We start from the raw sequence: 21482 nt of genomic DNA on the forward strand, positions 1-21482 counted from the left end.
TTCTTACGTTTTTGTAAACTACACACTTCATAGTAACATACGTGAAACTTCTTTTTGTTCTTATTGTTTACATTTCTGAAGTACGGAATATAATAGTCAAAACTATAGTGGTGTCCGAATATTTTCGTGACCGACTGTATATTTTCAAAATTTTTGTTAGAAGGATAAACATTTTCAATTCGTTTAAACGTCGTGTTCTTTTTACGTTTATATTGGCAGGAAACTAAGGTAACGTTTCCTATTGTTGTCGTATGTTTATTTTGCATATTAGCATTATATTTATGTTCAATTTTGAATCAAATAGAAATATTGCGATGGAAATTAACCCTTTGTACTCGATGGTATTTTAATTGTAAATGTAAAATAACTTTTCTGACCTATAATATTTCCATTTTATGTAGCAAAGTTCATTTTATGCACATTAAATTAAATCTTGTTACTTGCATCAACGGTTTCACTTTTAACAATTTTTAAGTCTAAATTTTGTCATTGCAAAAATGATTTTCTTACTTGGTATAACAATTATAGTAATGCCTGAGAGTCTCCACTCGACTACAAAGGGTTAATTGTCTAGATATCTAGTACAACATTTTATGCAACTTAAAAACTGTTACAGAGAAGAAAGCACTACAAAAGAGAATTAAAAATAATAAAACAGAAAAAAAACAAAATCCTAAGTGAAGCGACAAAAAACTGCTTTAGAGAATCAAGTTATAGCAAAATTTTAATTACCAATAAAGTAGAAATGCCCGCAACAAATCTCGCACAATACACGAAATATTATTTTTAATTAATAATAAACTAAAAAATTGATTAATTAAATAAACTACAAACAAATCAAAAGTCGAAAGTTGCTTAATTGATGTTTCAAATGTTTATATGCATTGGATCGATGAATAAATAAAAATTATCTCGTCAGACAAACAAAAATTGTCAGTTTTATAACTCTGATAGATATGGTTCGTATTGATACGATTTGCATAATTACGATAACATCAAATTCAGCAGAAACATCGAAGGTAAAGGTGCAATGATTTAAGTAGATTTTTCTCTCGTGCGGAAAAATTAAAAATTCGTTTCATTTTCAACAGAATAAATTCCGAGAATTATGTGGACATGTATGGGTGGAGTTTTAATTCCATTTTTTATCATACGTAGATGGAAAACATGAATTTGTATTCCAATACGACATTGCAATGGTCCGTGTTTCCAAACATACTTGCGAATCGTCGAAGTCACAGGACATTCCTCTAATGGGTTGACCTGCATGTACTCATGATATGAACCCCATACAAAATTTATGGGGAACAATGACCAGAAGTATATATGTCTGGCTATTACGTACCTGGAAATTTTATACATTCGATGACGAAACGAATTTTTGCTTCAACCCTTTGCGGTCAATTTAAGTTTATACGTTTATACCTAAAGTTTATACATAAGTGTTATACTGGTCGTAATGAACAGTAATACATAATATACAAGATTAAGTATGAAAAACGAAATTAATTCTTTTCAAATAATTAAATCTTTTTCATAACTGATATGCAAAATATACAAAATATATAGAATGTGAAAAATATTCACGGTATTAAAGTAGACTAAGTACTAAATCTAGTCTGATCTATTAAATTCGGAATTACAGTACATAACGAGTACTAAATTAAATTTAATCTAAATAAATTACTCGTTGACGTTTCTTAAAAACTAATTTGTATCGCCCCACTTTACACAATGTTATCGATGTATATTTAAATTTATTGAAGATGTGTTATGATTTATGCATCGATTGTGATTTTCGATTGCACTTTATACTTTTATTGCATGTTTTACAATAAATATTTTTTTCATCATTTTCATCAATAATGAATTTAGGATCGTTTCCATTAATAAAATTCTACACTTTCCAATTTTTGGCATTTTAGATATGAAAAAACTCTCTCGCACAAAATTCATTTTGCTTCAATAATAATAATAAACTATTCGAATACGAAATATTAATATACGGCACCTAATGTTTAATTAGCAACTAAATATAATACTAGAATATATATTCTATTGACTGCAGAAATGCATACAGGGAATGAATCTCTCTTACGTTCACTTGCTTCGTTTTTAATTTCTTCAAGGAATGCATTTTGTCCCATTCATAAACTGGTTGCATTGAATGCGACTCGCATTTTCATTAATGCAGCAGTGTAACGGAGTCAAGTAATCTTGGTATTAATCTTACAAGTATTGCTTTTTATTCATTGTAAGTACATACTAATCTTAAATTACAGAAATCTTCTTCGCCTCTTTCACTAATACTTTCACTAATATTGTATCACACTTTAGAAGTTTTCAGGAAGAACTCTTTCTATAAAAAGGAACTGGAAATAATTAACAAAAATTTCCGAATAAATATATCTTGAAAACTAATGACATAACAATCAAAAACAGTTAAATGAATTATTTAACTTATCGAAATTATAATTTTTTTTTTTTATCTTGGAGGAAATCTGCAGCAGACTGGGGGTAGTGTGGGGTTCCTGTACCAAGATGTTGGTGGTGTCCCCCACCCACGGTCTTGTTGGCTAATCTTGACCGGGTGAGGGGCAGGGGGGAGAAATAAACACGTCCCCCCTCCAGGGTATCCACTAAAACCTCCACGGCGACCTTCGGACGCAATGCCTTCATCAGGCGGATTTGGGGGAGCCACGGGAACTCTTGGAGAACACGACCGCGGCTCCCCCTCATCGAAATTATAACTGTTGCAACCTTGTTTATAGCTTCTTTCATACTTACTACACTGAATGCACTTACGTTACCAAGGCATTTTCAGTAACTTAATAACTGTAAATAAACCTCGAAAATCTGAACTGAACAGATAATGTACTAACTTTAAGTAAAAATGAAAACTTTGTCAACTTAAACATGTCAACTTTAACAAGTGAAACACTGTGACGAGGTTATGTCGTTGCGACAACGAGATGCCTATTTCAAGATTATGTCAAAGTTATGTCAAAGTTACGTTACGATTATATCAAGTTTATGTCAAGGTTATGTCAACTACGGGTGTAACATCGGTTACAGCTTCTTTTGTTCATAGTATGCGTACACGCATCAAGTGATGGTAGTGAACGTCCCATGTATAAGCATTCCTTGTATTTCACTCACAATATTGTTAAAAATATCATAAATTAATCTCATATGATTACTATAATTAGAAAATGTATATCCAATGCTAAGTGTTTTTTTTACAAGAAATACCTAATCAAAAGCAGGAAATATGAAGTCACTCATTCATGACAATAAATTACTTAAAATTATGACATAAGAAAGAAAATAACTTATAGTGCGTCCTCAACTCACGTATGTTAACATAATCATAATACAAGTATATTAATCATGACAAGTATAACAAGTACAATTTTATTATAATAAGGATTTCAATTTTTTCGATTATGCTAATGCCTCATTCACTATGATATACCCCGTTCATTGCAGTTTTTCCCTACGTGTCACCTTGCAAGCAAATCCCAAGGCATAAGGTTAATTACGACGTTTCGAAGACACGATGTCGTGATCCTGATAGTTTTCATTTTCGGTAGGAGTCAAAGTGACCGTACGTTCAAATAATTGGCTCTGTAGAACAGTGAAGCACAATCGGGCGACGTGATCCTCTAACAAAATTTATTTTCAAAATATATCGACGCTTTTAAATGGCTAAGACCCAGCCGTCTTCGGTACTGTTAAGCCGTGAGGAGAAGGAAGAGGATCTCACAAGACTCCGTAGTCTTCCCCGCTAGACGATTAGAATTTTTAATCGGAATAAGCCACAAACGGAGTTTTACAAAGAACTTTATTGTAAGGTGAAGATCACGCTGAACTACGTATAGCTAAAATGAGCCCCGACAGCAGCGAGGCATGCATTTTTATACCCTAGCACAATAGGAGTCACCGGACATTGGTCAGCTATCCCTGATGCAGTTTCTAGGCCGAGCGGGGGCAAAGTATAACCCATGTTTTTGGCGACCCAGTATTTTGGCAAAAATGACATACAGTGGGGGCAGTGCATAACAGTACGCATTCGTAAAGACTAAAATTCCGCGTCCGAAAATTGCTTCCTTCCGCATTCCTGATGTCCGCTAAACTATCCTATCAATCAAACAAACAGCGATTGAGCCGATTATCGGAGTATACCATGCGTTCAAATCACTGTCGTCTCTGTTGCAGGTATCCATCGAGAAGAACGGGATTCACGCGTGCAGTGGCGCGCTGGTCCACGAGTCCTGGGTCATAACCGCTGCATCCTGCGTTTTCGGGCGAGTATATTTCTTCTCCCAGTGGAATTTATGCCGCGCCACGCAAATTGCTTCGCCGTGAGAAAATCAGCAAATTTACGGAACCGTTGTGGTTGCTTGCAGGGCCGAGCCGTCGACAGTGTTCGTGCGAGTCCGGACCGGCAAGCTCGCATCCGGCGGAGATGAAATGGAGGCGTGCAGCATTCTAGTGCACCAGGATTTTGATAAATACGTCCTGCTGAACGACATCGCGCTAATAAAGGTACACGGCTAGCTTTTAAAAGCGGCTGAAAGCACATTTGTTCCGCGACATTTCAACCGCGAGCCGGAAGCCGGGCGTTTATCACGGCGGCGCACACGCGGACCGGAAATTTTATTATTGCTTTATCGCTTCGATAAGGCCAGTTGGCAAGTACCACGTCTATCGCTCTTCAGCCATTTCATCGAGTCAGCGTGTTTCCCTTGGAAGAATAACATACATCGAGAAGCACCCTTATTTTTTAATATTTCGGACGTTTGAATGGGAATACAAGAAGGTCGATTATATGAGGTGAAGCGATATGATAAATAATAAACGTTAAACTAATCAATTTGTCAAATAGGTACTAAACGGACTCTGAAAAATGGCGTCGGATAAATCGACGAAGCCTAAACACAAATATAAAGACGAGACGGGGGGACCATATACGCGTTGCAACATTTATACATAATTTATAACGATTATACTTTTACTATTAACGATTTACTTATTTATTATTTAGTATCTACAGATACTAAATATATATAAATAAATATATATAAATAGACAAAGTGAAATAGCACAAGAAGAAATGGACATAAATAATATATACAACAACGTATCAGGATTGATACATTAAAGCTTATTGTCCATGCGTTTATTTAATATATCGTTTCTTGGCACTTTTTGTTTTTATGGGTGCATACTAAACAGACTTTGAAAAATAGAGTTCACCAAATCGACGTAGCCTAAATTCAAATATAAATATGACACATGATCTATCTATAATAGTTTAAGGAACTGCATCAATAAAACTGCCTAACTCTGCTTGATAATTTATGGGTGTAATCTCCATATGCGCTCTCATCGGTTCGAATTGAAACCAGATCTCTGAACACGGAGTAGCCTGTTGTTATGTACTAATGATTTACAGTGCGATGGACGCATCACTATACAGTATGCTTCGCTGAGAGAAAAGAGTTTAATAAACATTGGAACTGTGATGTATTGTTGCTCGATTAAATGTGCCGCGTATATCGGCGCGCAATGGTAATTATTGAGTTAATTATAACGCCGAGAACAAACGGGGTCGGAACTGTTTCGAATAATTGCTCTCGCGTGCGCGGGAGTGGAGGCTGTCCCAGTCCCACGGGTTTTTACACGGACTTCACCTGTTCGTTTTGCAGATAAAAAAAGTCTGGAATAGAATACCGTATTAAAATGTCATAAAATAGCATACGGTTGCGTTGATAGCCTTTGTTTTAAAACAATAACAGTATAAATATTAATTGCATAGGCTGTTTTAGAGAAATTCTGATGTCTTCATTTTTACTTGTTTTTATTTAAACAGAATACTATACTTTTTACATCAAAATATGGAAAGATATAGAATTTTCATCGAATTTCGAGCTTTACATACATATAAAATTTATTAAATGATTATGTATACAATATAATTATGTACATATATATTAATGTAATATACTAATATATAATCTGATACTGTTGCATTACAGTCTGCTGACTAAAATCATTCAGAAAAGAATTGTTGAATCGTTCGCATGATTGTTTTATTTTTTCATGAGAAAATGTAGGACAATCTATTTATTATTAGATCACGGATTTAATTATTAAATTTTAATATTTTATTATTACATTCATTATTATTAATATAATATAACATATAATATACATATATAATAAACATATAAAAATAAAAAATGTTTATTAATAGTATAGTAAATTTGTCAATATCCAATGTACGGAACATGATACTTTGGTTTGAAATATACTTTCTTACACACTAACAATATCAGTATTTACAATATATGTCGTACTACATAATACACTTAACTCTACTTTTAATTAAAACTATTATTACTGTTACTTTCATATTATACATAACAGTTGTACTTTAGATATTATTAGTCGTTTTCTTTTAGAGAAATAGAAATACATAACATTCCTAAAAATACAAATTTTCCTAATGCTTAATATGACAAAATTTATGAAATAAATTTTCATAATAATATACATAATATATTCAAGAACTAAACTTTGTTTACAAGAACTCATTCATCAGACGTATGCCTCAGTTAGGTGCTTCGTAATAGTAACTTATGTTTTCCTGCAGCATTGTGTTCATGTTATTTACATTTTTATAAACACAGTATATTCAGGAATTAATTGATATTTAATCCAATTAAAGATATGATATACGTAACAATTTTTATTAAATCTAATTAAAAATATTATAATATCAAAGAAATTTTAGTTAGTTTTAATAATTTTTTGATAATTATGCCAGATTACTTTATCATCTTCATTATTTTAAATCACATTAAATTTATGAAATTTTTTTTTTATGCGGTAGAGAGGGACCGCATAAAAAAAATCTCACTTAGAAAATATGTCAAAGCTTCACGAAATAGCAAGAAAGTGCTTTCCAAACAAAATAAATAATTAAATTACACATTGAAACATTTTAACAAATTTTAATTTCTAATTTTAAACATAGAGAAATTTCCAAAATGTACATAATTCAATACCACTCGTTGTAGTTCAAAATGCGCATATTTTTGCGATAAATTGGTTCGTAATCGCTTTCGTTACTTGAAGAAACTACAGTTGATTTATTTTTTAAATCTCGCACTATAAAATCATATACGAAATAGTAATTTTCATAAAATTTAATACAAATTCAACTTCCTTTCATATTTATTCTTACATCTTACATTTTTACAGCACTTCCTGTATAGAACAATATAATATTCTCTAATAAAATAATATTCTACATAGAAAATTCAATTTGTATTTTAAAGCGTACGAATTTTTTTTTGTCGATATTCATATACCGCACAAAAAAAGCGCATAAAAAAGACCGCACAAAAACAGGTTTGACTGTATAATTATTATTACTATTATTATAATTATTATTACATTTACAGACTGTCCATTGTAATAGCAAATATTATAGTTTAATATCGATCTATCTTTTGTTATAGTTAAAGGAACCTGTGCAATTCGGAGTAAAATTGCTTCCAATTGGTCTCCCGGACGAACGTGACGAAGTACTCGACGATGGAACGATTTGTTTCGTGACAGGATGGAAACATAACCTCGTAAGTCCGTTTCGTATTTTCTGGATGCTGGCGATAACTATCGATGCTGCTATGAAATATTTAAAATTGCCCTCCTCAGTTTACCAGATTAAATTCGCTAATCAGTTTCATATAATACTGTGCGCATGTACCTATATTATCGAAGGATGTTACACAACGCCGTATCGTATCGCAGGGAAAAGTTATTTTCATGCTGTCCGTTCTCTGCTCGCTAATAATTATTATCATTCTATGCCATCGTGTGGTCATTAAAGCACAAGTTCATTTATTAAATACTCGCTTCACGTGATATCTGATTCAATTTCGGCTCAGATACGTGCAAACACTATGCATAGTGGAAATGGTAAAACGCAAAACGGATACTGAACTATTAACCCTTTTGTTACGGATGCCGACTATGCTAGGCGTCCGCGAAGTTTGCTATGTGTACGGACTACGACTACAATCGGCATATAATACTATGTAAATATAAAATAATACAATATACAATAAAATACAATACAATATAGAATATATAATACAATAGACAACATTATTATATATTGTATTGAATGTACAATACAATAAACAATATATTATTATATACCGTATTCAATATACAATACAATATATAATGTAATACACAATATACAATATATTATTATATATTGTATTCAATATACAATACAATACAATATAATGTATCATCAGTACAGCGTAGCGGATTGTCATAACGAAAGAATTAATGTTATCTTAGAAACCCAAAGTAATAGTTATTTTTTAAACAATCTTTGTTTAAAGGATTAGGAACAAAGTCGTGATGACTGATCCAATTCAAGCTAAAATTACAAAATATAACCTAAATTAATTAAAAACAACATAATTGAATGATTTCAATCAAAGATCTCAATTTTTAGTTACAAGTAACAATTAGAATATCTAAAAGTTATGTTCCATTATATTAATCTTTAATAATGGCAGTAATTCTATTTCGATCACTTATTGTAATATTGATAAAGTCAAAATATTCCATTTATTCATAATAATTATGCACGAAAAAAATTATGTTTTGGTTACTGATAATAATAGTAAAAATCAGTATAAGAACAAATTAAAATATTATTGTTAATTAGAATATTAATGTTTTGGTAGACAGTGCATAGTTTTCTCACTCTCTTTTCCGTCATACTCCTCCATATCATATAACATATACAACAACATCGCAAAAAGCATTGTTGCATTGTTTTGCATTGTTTTGCTCCGAAATCGTACGCTCTAACCATTCCGCTAACCGATTGAGTTGTAATGAGCGGAAACATTTCGGCATATATTCCGCTCGTTACAATTTTTTACTCGCTTAATTCGCATTTTGAGGTTTAAAAAATTATTTGTTTCAATGCAATAACGTTTAAAATTACTTAATCCACACTCGCGGTAAACTAGACAAGTAGCAGCTTCTTTCTGACAGTCAAAAACATCGACACATTGGGTTTTCACATTTTTTTTGACAATGTTGCAGGCGAGCAAAAAAACTGAGGCAAATTGAGTACACGAACCGTGATAGTACCTTATCAGGGAATTAATAAAAAAAATAGCTAATATGTTATTTTTCGAAAAATCTTCAATTTTTCGATTTTTGGGGGGTTTTTCATTTTTGATAATCACAGTTTGCAACTGAAAAATCTGAAAAAATTCTATAATACCCGGCTTGATGTCCAAAATAAGCCATATTTTTTTCAAAATTTTAGAAAGCCGCTAAAGGTGGAAAAATGCCGGAAAACCGCGAAATCTAATTGACCCTGTAACTACCCTCACGGACAAGTTTCAGGGTTAAAATTTTGCACAGATGAGTTTTTATTGATCAGCTATCGAACGGTATATGACTCATTGAAAAACCTCTAAGGGCAGTTTTGACCATCTTAATCGGCTATGCCCTTTCATTAGAATCGATTAGATACATTAAAGTTTATTTTGATTTGGAAATATATTATTATTGGAAATATAGTTCGGAATAAACTTATTGGGCGTGAAAATATTTATTCTTATCATGTGCATGCTGACAGTGCTGCAAATGAAAGACTGCTGCAAGGGTTGTTCAAGTGGTTTCACAATGGAGATTTCAATCTTATAGATGATAAGTGATTTGATAAATCATTTAAAATTGATAATGATCAAATCTCCGATCTAATCGAAAGTAATCAACACTATATTCCGCAAGATATTCCTAAAACATCGAAAGTGTCGCAGTTTTTCATTGGCGAATCATTTGCATCTGTTTCTTATTGAAAATTCAAATATTAATTTCTGGCGCAGCTAATATATAAATAATAAGTAAATAACAAGTAAAGAACAGGTAAATAGCGAGTAAAGATTAAGTAAATAAAAAGTAAATAAAAAGTAAATAACTAGTAAATAACAAGTAAATAATAAGTAAAAAACATGTAAAAAAAGCAAGTAAATAACAAGTTAACTACAGGTCTTCGAGCAAAATAAAAATATTGTAAATGAAATATGAGAAAAAAATGAATTTCCTCCTGTAATAATTTTCACAAGTTGAAAATATTATTTTATAATATTGTTAAATTCTTCTGTAATAGTATTTTGCAGTTTAGCATTTTACCGACTTATTTTTGTCATGGGCACATAAATTCATAGTCAATTTAACATTACGTTATTGCAAATAGATTATTAGCTTTTTCATTTTTTGTGAGCTTATTTTGCAACGAAAAATCCAGAGGATTTCTCTAATGTTCAACTTGTGATCCAAAATATGCAATGCTTTTTTCAAATTTTAGTTAGCAAGCGAAAGAATAAAATAGATGAAAAATGGCACGATCTAATTTATCCCATAGGCACCCTTATGGGATAACTTCAGGGTTGAAATCTTACATAAATGAATTTTCTGTGAAGAACTATTGAACAATGCAATATTGGTTAAAAAAGCTCCAAGGATAAACTTTAGGAAAAATTTTTATCCAATTTAATTCTGATTTGTTAAGTCACATTTTCCGTTATTATAAATACCAAATACGATATACATAATTACGATTATAATTGCTGGAATAACAAGAGATTAAAATTTCGAACTAGAACTTATTATAGAAGCAATAACAATCGCAAAATGTATCGCGAATTATGTAATTTTAATCGAAATAAATAATTGAAGTAAATAATCGAAATAAATAATCGGAATAATCTCACGGTGTTACGTTAATTTAAGAACAAATCGAAAACGATGAAATTTTATTGACAATAAGCAAAAATAAGGAAACTTTGTTTTTAAATTTAACTTTTAATTTAACTTAATTGAAGTTAGTAGAAAACGGTTAAATTAATACGACGCGCAGCACAGTGACTGTAATAAAAGAAAGGAGGTCACGAACAAAATAAACATGCAAGAGAGGAACTTCATTTTTAAATGTTTTCAAGTTATTTCTATATTTATAACATCGGTAGATAACTGAGATCTTTTTTGTTAATATAAATTCTATATCACTTATCGAAAAGTATATCAAAATATCCTATAAATATATTAGCTATCCATTAACGCTAAAAATGTAAATACAAAACAAAAGCTACAAATATAATATCAATTATCGTTAAAAATAAAGTAATCATAATAATCATTAAAAATAGAGTGCTTTATTCCACATTTATTTTTCCAAAGTAAAATTTCCAAAGTAGAAAGAAAATATCATCAGAAACCTGGCTTATGAATTAAATACCGAGAGAAAGTTATCAACAAATTCCGATCCTTTGTTATATAAATAACGAAATCATACATTCCCAATTTCTAAACTAAGATAAAAATGATCACCGCATAGACGTTCTCAAAAAGCCCCTAATTCCGATTCCTAAATCCGAATTCCTAGTCGATGTAAAAACCGTGCACAACTGTGCACGCAGTGTCTCTACGATAACTGACATGTGTAACAAACTGCTATGCCGTGAAGGAGGAAAGGATGAAAGGTCCCTCGAGAAAATATCCTTCTTTTTGTTGATAACGTGGAGTTTATTGAAATAGGTCGCAAACAGAATGTACAAGGAAATGTCTTCACTAGTTTCACAAGTCTGCAGTACGCTAATGCGGATTCAAAAGTCCCCGCATTTTGGGTTTCGACTCCCTTTATACCTTTGCAACGGACGGACTTGGTCCTTGATGTCACGTTGGTCATAGGCCTAATTAATAATATATATAACTAATAGACCAAATTTTAGAATTTAGACAAAACAGGGTTGATTCATTCTGTTTTGCTCGATGCTAATCTTACGGGTGACGCAACATAACAAAACGAACGATTTCTAGGAAGGACCAGAGGAGACGCAGCTGACGGCGACAGCGGTCCCAATAGTGAATCAAGACACCTGCATCTCGAAGATACCCAGCTACGAGCCGGTGTTCCAGAAAATGGTTTGCGCGGGTAACATGACCCTCGGGGTGGAGACGTGTCAGGTAAGATGAAGACAAGGGAACTTTGACGAGGGATAGGGCGGGGAGGGCCGGAACGGTGGGAGCTGTGTGCATTCGCGAGCCACGACAACCCTGCGACACCTAAGATCCTGTAGCGTCTGCTAAGCAGATCCGTCGACGTCGGCGTCGTCGCGCGACGCGCCACTCGTGCAGGAGTCTCTCTCTCTCTCTCTTTCTCTTGAAGTGTGCATGTACACGTTGTAGATCCAGCGTGCAGTGGGTTTTGCAGCCGGAGTACCTCCTAACTAGCCCATTTTGCTTATGGGCTTCGATGTCAGACGCAACCGTTTCGCGAACAATGAGAAATCTGACACCCAAAAACGAGCCGCTAATGTGTCTGACGGCCGCGTAAGCGGCAGTTCCCATGGCCGATGTGTCGGCGAAGTGATCATTAGGAAGATAGATGGCTCTGCACAATATGCGCTTGCTATTGAAAACTAGCGCATCGGACGAATGGGAGTTCTATTGGCGATATGTCAGCCCTTTCTTTGTCGGCCAGCAACAAAGCGCCGAACCGTTAATGAGAATTTGAAACGTTCTTTTGGAATTAGTCGGCTCTGTTTGAAAATTGATCACCTTCGGTGTCGCGGTGCTTTAACCATTTGCAGTCGGAGCTGTTTTAACCCCTTGCCGTATTTCAATTATTGGCTTGGAAAATAAGTATGCCTTGCAAATAGCATGCCTTAGCCAATAATTGGATTGTCAATAAATGGTCTTAGCACGCTCTTTTCTTTTGTCAACGTGATCAAACTACTTAAATTATATTGTTTTCTTGTTGTTTCGACTTCCACGCTTAAGATAGTTCAAAAATTATAACGATTAGTTACTTAGTTTTGTTTTTATCCCAGTTTAACCCGTTGACGTACCATTTTCTTCATAGTCACTGCGATTAGGAACATTTTAATTGACACAATTTCTTAGAAGGGACAGGACATTAATGTTTATTCGGTGCCCGAATTGCTTAAATATTAACAACAAGGGACTAGAATTTTATTCCAACTTTAAAGAACAAAATAACATCCATACTTAATTATTTATTACTAGTAACTTCCATCACGAGTCGAACTCGTCAAAGTACGACAAGGGGTTAAAATTGAAAGAACAAGACGCACGGTTCAGACGCATTTTATTCTGTTATTTCTGAAAAGGCAAAAACGCATCGCCAGCACAGAAGTTATGCCCCGTATAAGAAAATGAAGCCTTGAAAGAAAGGCAGTGTCAAAATTGGTTTGCCAAATTTCATTCTGGTGATTTTTTACTGAAAAATAGTTGAAGTTGACGAGACCATTATCGATTAAGATCGTCATAGCACAACGCGTGAGATTGCAGAGAAGCTAAAACGAGATTAATACAGTTTAGCTATGTTAAGAAATTCGATTTATGTTCGTAAATATTTTCTGTAACATGTATCGTCATTAAGCGGTGTGAAAAGACGTTTTTCGAATTTTAACTCCAAATTATTCTCCAAGTTAAATTATCTCTCCATAAATTGACTTCTTGAATTTTCGTACAATAGTTGTCAAATTAATTAAACGTTCATTCTCATATCATGTTCCCCCGGGATTGCATTATTTTCCCAATATATTAATTTTCCAATTTAACAGTATTGACGACTGCTGACAAAGGGTAACGATATATAAATAAACAATACGTAAATAGACAAAAATATATAGGTAAACTGTATATAGAATTCATGATTTGGCTTAAGTAATAAATAGTGTAGTAAAATTAAGATTAGAGTGAAATTATAGACAAGTATTCATAAGACACAGAATACAATAGATAGTTTATAAAACAAGCGGAACATAAAATATAAGTCTCGTACAGAATGGGGTGCATATAGTAACCGAATTATATAATTAGATTAACATGGGTCATTCTTAACATAAAATAAAATGTAATACAATAGTAGAGGGAGTGAATAAAGGGAATAACAGATGAAATAAAAAGTAGAAATAAATAAAACAAGTAACGCGTTATTTGCGTTCTACACTGATCTTGACGATATATTTGTATACATATACAATTAACTACGGAAATAATTTTCCAAAATGACCACTTTCGCGTTCTCAGAATATAAATGCATTCGACCGCGCGTACAATCAAATTGTTTTTCATTTAGAGCAAATCAGGAACGACTATAAGGCGTTGTTTCGCTAAAAGGCGTAAAAACATGCGATTAAACTCGAAGGATATAGCGTTTGACGCTTAGATTGAATCGGTTCTATTTACCAGCTCCTGGGAATCGCGTCGATCATTGAACGCGCGCTCATTCATTATTGAACATTCAATTCCGTCTCGTCCAGGGAAATCGTCTTTGTTCCGCGTTCTTTCATCGACGCGTCAAAATTCCGACCTTTGGGCACCATGGCGCGCTCGCGAGAGCGCGAAAAACGAAAAAGAAAGGTGGCCGGAGCGAATGGATTCGGTGGCCTGATTGTCTTTTATGCGTGGGCGCCGCACTTGTGCCGTCGTCCTGTGATTAAACGCGCGCCGAAACGCTCCCGCGACGAATTCCGTCTGTCGATTGCACCCAATAAGCGGACAATAAAGTCTGCCCTGCGACTCGAGGACGCGTTTGCAACCCCAAAAAACCGTCTAACGTTCGCCGATAAATCATGCGCGCCGGTGTCCTCTCTCGAGCGAATCCAATCGCCGCGGCGCGCAGTGATTCGAAAAATCAATGTTTTTATTTTTTTTTAATAATACTATTGTAATCCGGGGCCTTTATATTTACATACAATATTGAGAAAGTTAATTAAGTAACCTCCAACACGCAGAAAACACATCTACATGGAAAACGATCTCGTTGCCTCAAACATTTGTCTATTATATTGGCATATTTTTAACATTATATTGTTTCAAGATTACAGTGATAGATGTAAAAATGAATGGATTATTCGGTCGAGGGTATTGAAACTTGTTATTTTGATTGTTGTATGGTTTAATTATACGTTCGACAAATTTTAAACTAACTTTTCTCCAAAAAGGTAAAAAGTGTGCTCGGATCTCCAAATCGTCTTGCTTCTAGTTGCCTTTTCGCTTGTAATTTGATATTTTAGTGGCGCGTGTGTGGACAAAACCGGATGTTCTTGAGAAATGGGTTTGTGCTCCATTTAATTACCAAAAGAAACGGATGTGTTTCTTGTTTATAAGAACACATTCCATTTAAACTATTATCCATATAAACACAGAAGAAGTTTACATAGTTTTAGACAAATTTTTCAATCTTCTTTGTGTGGATATTAACAATAAATTACCGCGTATTCAAAAATTTCCTGAGTTGAGCACTTGTATTCAATTATATTCCAGGTTAAATACTTTTATCTATTCCAGATTGAATACCCGTCTTCGATTGTATTCCTAATCAAATACTTGTATTCAATTGTAATCCAAACTGAATACTTGTATTCAATTATATTCCAGAATGAATACTTGTATTAATAATATTGCATATCTTATGAACAATATGTTATTAATGTCTCATTTTTGGTAATATTTTCATACATTATTTCTTATTTTTATTATTCTCATACATTTGCATACAATTGCAATTTCTTTAACATAACTCTGTATTATTTTTACACGAATCGATTTATCTTTTACATTCTCTTTAAAAAATTCCTAAGAAACTTAGGTCAAAAATAAAAATATAATTTTTGTTTAAAGCGACTATGACTTTCTATTCTCTTAAACAAATTCTTAAGAAACTTGGCCCAAAAATAAATCAATTTAGAAAAAATAATTTCTGTTTGAAGTGCCCATAATATCGAATCACCGTGCCTCGTGTCGCATCGCGTTAGCACCGACTCGCGAATCTCCAACGCGTTGAACGTAGCTGGCAAATTTATATCGACGATAATTAACGCGTAAAACGAACGACAAACAGCTGGGGCGCGCTTTCAATCAAGGAATATTCGGGCTAATTTAAATCATCGTAAATTTGTCACGAGTCCCCGTTGCCGAGCCGCCCGTTCCACCATCCGCTGCGCATTGTGCTTGCGACTGTTATAATTCTTCTTTAATTGCAGCGATGACAGGGATCCGCGGGATGATTCTTAATTGCAGCGCGATATTTTAAGGGATCGTTCGGGACCCGGAAGAACGAGCACGGGTTACCGCTTCAGCAGAGATTCTAATCTTCCTTTCGTTCGGCGGAAGATCAGACCGTTTCTTGCTGAATTATGTTTCCTTTGTCGTGAAAAGCAGTGTGGCGACTTAGGCGAGCGTTCGGAATATACCTTTGCGTAACGACACTTATCACGCTGCGTTGATTGGCACCTATTTGCATTAATATTTTCCTTGATAGAATCAAATAATTTGGGTTTTTTTCTATTGTCTTTATTTAGTTTCGTTCCCTGACTTTGATATCAGTAGAATTCAAATTAGAAGAAAATAATAATATTTATACTTAGTGGATCTTGCGTGAAATCGTTGTCACGAATCTTATTCGTTATTATAGTGCAAGGGGTTAATCTCTAGTTTCGGTGACTGAGAGTTGATAGTCGAGCGGAATTTTAATCGTTCGGCGATAAGATTAGATTAGATTACCTAACAGAGTAGCGTTTCTCAAGAACGCTTGTACTGATAACCTAATAAATAAAGTGAAATAAAATAAACTGATAAACGTTTATGCACTTGTAGAGTGACTCAGCTAAAGGAGGATACCTAAATTATTTTTGTGGAGTATAATGATTTGACTGCGAATTTTATTCACATCTAATTTAAAATGGAATTTAAACGTTGAATAAGATTAAGGATAATATAATGTTAGATTCAGTTGATTAACATATATTTGTCCAGTAATTTGTTGCATCGCCATTCATAAAATGCCAACATTTTTTTATAATTTGTAAAAATAATATGGTTTATAGAAAAACAACGCCACTTGTTAAAAATCATATATTTTTCAGTGAAATTTTGGAAAATGAGGAAAGAAATTTTTAATTTCTTTTTTTGTTTTCTAAAGTTGCCTAATACCTATGAAGAAAGTTACCGAATACCTAAGCGCTGAAACTTTGAATAAAATTCTTCTATAAATCAATTATTTTCTAAAATATACAAATGACGAATTTTTGTCATTTGGCTATTGGTGAATGTTTGTGAAATGTCGAATTTTCGTCATGCAGTCTAATACGTATTATCTATACCTGGAAAGTACAATTCCTAGGTATAGCTTAGTGTTTCTATAAAGTTGAATAAAATGTGCAACGACACGTCACAATGCTTATACAATCTTTATACCTAGGGTCTAAACGAATCAAGACACTGTCCAAATCTTATTTTGTTTTATTGTCAGATCATCAAGCATGAAATTTATAGAAAATTTCGTTGGTCAAAATATGCACTCATATTGTCTATACACTTTTGCTACTTAAACGGCAAGTTATTCGCGAAATAAAGAGTTTTTGTCATGCGAACGCATATGTGTTAAGGATGCCATAATGTTAGGTTATGTCGATTAAAATTATAACTTTCAATTCGACTCCTGCACCGTGCAACAGATACACATCGATCGAGAAGTAGACAAAAGCAAATAAATTTGAAGTGTTCAGTATCTGTAGTATCAATTAAGAAGGGTACAGTTGCACTTACAGTTGCATTTGCCATACGATGTCGATAAGATATCAAAGATAATCTTGTGAGAAGGAGAATAGTTTGTCCTTGAATTTCTGTCTTATGGCAGAATTTGTGAAAAAATCAATAAGCTCGAGGATTCTCTCTGAAAATAACTGCTGATTCATATAATGTTGACGATGACAATGATGGACTGACAAAAAGATACACATTTATAAAAAGAAAAGTTTAGACAATTTAGAATTTTTTGTGACATAATTTTTTATCAAGTTTTCTTTATTTCAAGCTGTTGTTACGTCACGGATGAGTAACTTTTATTCGAATTATTATTATGCGGGGAAAACTGAGATAATTATATGAAAGATTGGAAAAAATTAATTACTTCGCCCTAAAGAAAAGTTGGAAAGCAAAAAGTTTATTCCAAAAATTATTCATATGTCAACAAAGTGCAGTTTCGTTACCAATACCATATGATTCGAATTTCTTCGATCACACTAATATCTTAAAAGAAAAAGGAATTCATATTTATCATGCGCTTAAATCTACTCGAATGTTTAAATACTGGTGACAAGAGAATCAAATTTAATTCCTACTTAAAGGAACGGATGAACATTCATGCTTAACAGATTATTACTAGAAATCTCCATCGTAAGTCCGACTCGTTAAAGTACGGCAAGGGGTTGAGAAGCATACATCCTACGTGTTCATTTACAGGACAGGTGACACTAGATGATAAGATTAATCGCAGAATAAATATCAATAGTGAATACCATTCCGACCCAAGCGTCCTGTAAGACACAGCACAAAAGATGCTCGGCGTTATCAGCAATTGAATGTGTGTGCGATTGAATAGATATTGAACATCATTCACGGCGCATAATGGAAAATTATCACAATGCATAGAGATTTGAAAGCGCTTCATCGTTATAATAATAACAATAAATTCGACGGTGCCGCGTAAAGAGCGATACCCTATCGGTCGGCTCTTCAGGCTGCCAATAGATTCCAATACCATTTTTGCCCAATTTTCGCACGGAAAATACAATCCCCCGAAAGTCATATAACTCAGCCCGCCTTTTGAAATCAGGTGAACGGGCTGCTGGCGATTCGAATATACTATTTCTGAATACGATCCTGCTTTAAGAGAGGAAAACTAATTGGAATTTTCCAGACCGCTCCCTGGTAACGATTCTAACGCACTTCGAAATAATTGTCAGTCTCGGCAAAGAGAACTCCGAGATTTATTTTTTGCCTACCACCGATCCGTTTGATGTATCTGCGCGTTCTGATTTATGACGTTCGTCACTGACGGATATAACTTTATAAGATGAATTTATCTCCGACATAGACTTCACTAGAATACTTTTATAGTAGAGATAATATTTACTTGAACGTTGACATCCGTCATTGGAAATAATTGCATGGAATAGTTTGTAGTTTGTAATTACTTTAAACCTTTAGCTGCGGACGGCGTGTATACATGTCATAAGGAAATGGCGATTTTAAATCTTACAATAAAAATACTTCTCTTACGATTTAGGTTAAAATGTTAATGAAATATATTGATAAATTTCGCACACTTTAAGATAATTCTAGAACAACTGTCAAAGTTATGTCACCAAATATCTACAATACATTCAGTGTGATCGATAAAACCCATAACAATATTTGGCTTCAAAATAGATGGACGCAGCTAAGTAGTTAAATATATTGGACAGATGACGATTTTCAAACCGAACAAGAATTTGGTAGATTAACAATATTGAGAAGTATAATTGTAATGATAGTCTTGTTTTCGTGAATAGTTTATGATTTATTTCCAAGAATAATTTCATGAAAATCAGGACAAGGGACCTTTGTGAAGCAGTAGAATTATGAAGATTCTCAATAAGTTTCAAATCATTTCGAAACTGTTTTTATTATTGAAAAATATTGTTGTCTTAATTTCAAAATTAGGAAAAATCTAGAAGTCTCCGTAGGGGAAAACTGTTATGAATTTTTACACTTTTCTTTAGGATAATACAGCAACAACCTAATCGACTTGTTTAATTCTAGTTTAAAACATTCAAAAGGGCAGTTCTTTGACTGTAGGATTATGGAATATTATATATATTCTATTGGCTGTAGGAATGCATACAGGCAACGAGTCTCGCTTACGTTCACTTGCTTCGTTTTTAATATCTTCAAGAAATGCATTTTGTGCCATTCATAAACTGGTTGCATTGAACGCGACTGGCGTTTTCATTAAATCAGCAGTGTAATGAACTCAAGCAATCTTGGTATTAATCTTACAAGTACTGCTTTTTATTATTCATTATAAGTACATCCTAATATTAAATTACAGAATTCTTCTTCGTATCTTTCATTAATATCACACTTTAATCGTTTTCACGAGGAATAATTCTTTCTATAAGGAATAATTTCTATAAAAAGGAACTGGAAATATTTAAAAAAAATTTCCGTATAAAAATATCTTTAAAACTAATGATATAACAATTGAAAACAGTTAAATGAATTATTTAACTTATCGAAACTTCAACTACTACAACCACGTTTAACAATCTCGTTTACCTCAATCTCCTTACCAAGACATTTTCATTAACGTACTAGCTTTAAATAAACCACGAAAATCTAAGAGGAACAGATAATGCACTAACTTTAAGTAAAAATGAAAACTTCAACTTTAACAAGTGATATACTGTGACGAGGTTATGTCGTTGTAACAACGGAGATTTCAATGGAAAGATTATGACAAAGTTATGTAAGAGTTATGTCAAGTTTATGTCAACAACGATTATAACCTCGGTTACAGCTTCTTTTGTTCTTACTATGCGTTCACGTATTACGTGATGCAAATGGACATCCCATGTATAAACATTCCGTGTATTTCATTCACGCTGTTGTAACAATGTTAAATATTTAACTCGCTGAATTACTATGATTACAAAATAACTATCCGATGCTATGTATCTACATTCTTCAAAAACACCTAATCAAATGCAAGAAATAAAAAGTCAATAAAACGTAACACTACATCGTTTAATATGATAAGAAAACAGAAATAATATTATTTTCAAGCATAATGGAAATAAAATTGATGGGAGCGAAATTGGAAGCGATAACAAATTAACTGGAAGCGACTCTATTGTATTCATTGTCGTTCCATCCTACATTTACATTGTATAATTCACATTATTGTTAATGTTGTACTCTGTTAATGAGATTATGTCAAAGTATATACAGAGTGTCCCGGAAATCGTAGCACAACCGGGTAGGGGGTGACTCTACATCAAAAACGAAGAAAATATTTCGGTATAACATTTTTTCATTCGGTGCTCCGTTTTCGTGATAATCGACTTCAAAGTTCGTTCAACTTATAAACGATTTAATACAATTTGCTTCTCGTGTATTTTACTGGCCTGCTTGTCTCTGTCCGGGACAGTGTTTACAAACAGTGATAATTGTGCGGTTGAAACAATACCAAGTGTGATTACTCATTTTTTTATTCTTTTTTACTACTTACTATTACAATGCTACAATAATTGTTGAAAATATCCTCCTCGCTGCTGCATATATAAGTTTGCGCAATGAATTAATGACATCTGGACAGACTGAAAGTTGTTATCGCTTTTTAATTTTTCGAATGCCTCAGCAATCTTATGTTTCAAATATGTAATATTTACTACATGCAAATTATATCATTCATGTTATAAACTTGCTATATACGAACACGACACTTGACTTGATTAATAATACACGAGAAGCAAATTGTATTAATCGTTTACAAGTTGAACGAACTTTGAAGTCGA

The 21482-nt window shown here is 33.2% G+C and overlaps 1 protein-coding gene across 1 annotated transcript in view; it reads left to right on the forward strand.

The window, feature by feature from the left end:
- Positions 1-21482, forward strand: part of LOC144470112 (trypsin-1-like) — a 32240-nt gene that overhangs the window by 9118 nt on the left and 1640 nt on the right. The window contains exons 3-6 of the mRNA XM_078180944.1: positions 4219-4307; positions 4410-4548; positions 7530-7646; positions 11932-12078. Coding sequence (XP_078037070.1) covers positions 4219-4307; positions 4410-4548; positions 7530-7646; positions 11932-12078 — 492 coding nt within the window. The remainder of the gene's footprint in view (positions 1-4218; positions 4308-4409; positions 4549-7529; positions 7647-11931; positions 12079-21482) is intronic.

Source organism: Augochlora pura, chromosome 5, assembly GCF_028453695.1.
Source record: "Augochlora pura isolate Apur16 chromosome 5, APUR_v2.2.1, whole genome shotgun sequence".
Classification (NCBI taxonomy): domain Eukaryota; kingdom Metazoa; phylum Arthropoda; class Insecta; order Hymenoptera; family Halictidae; genus Augochlora; species Augochlora pura.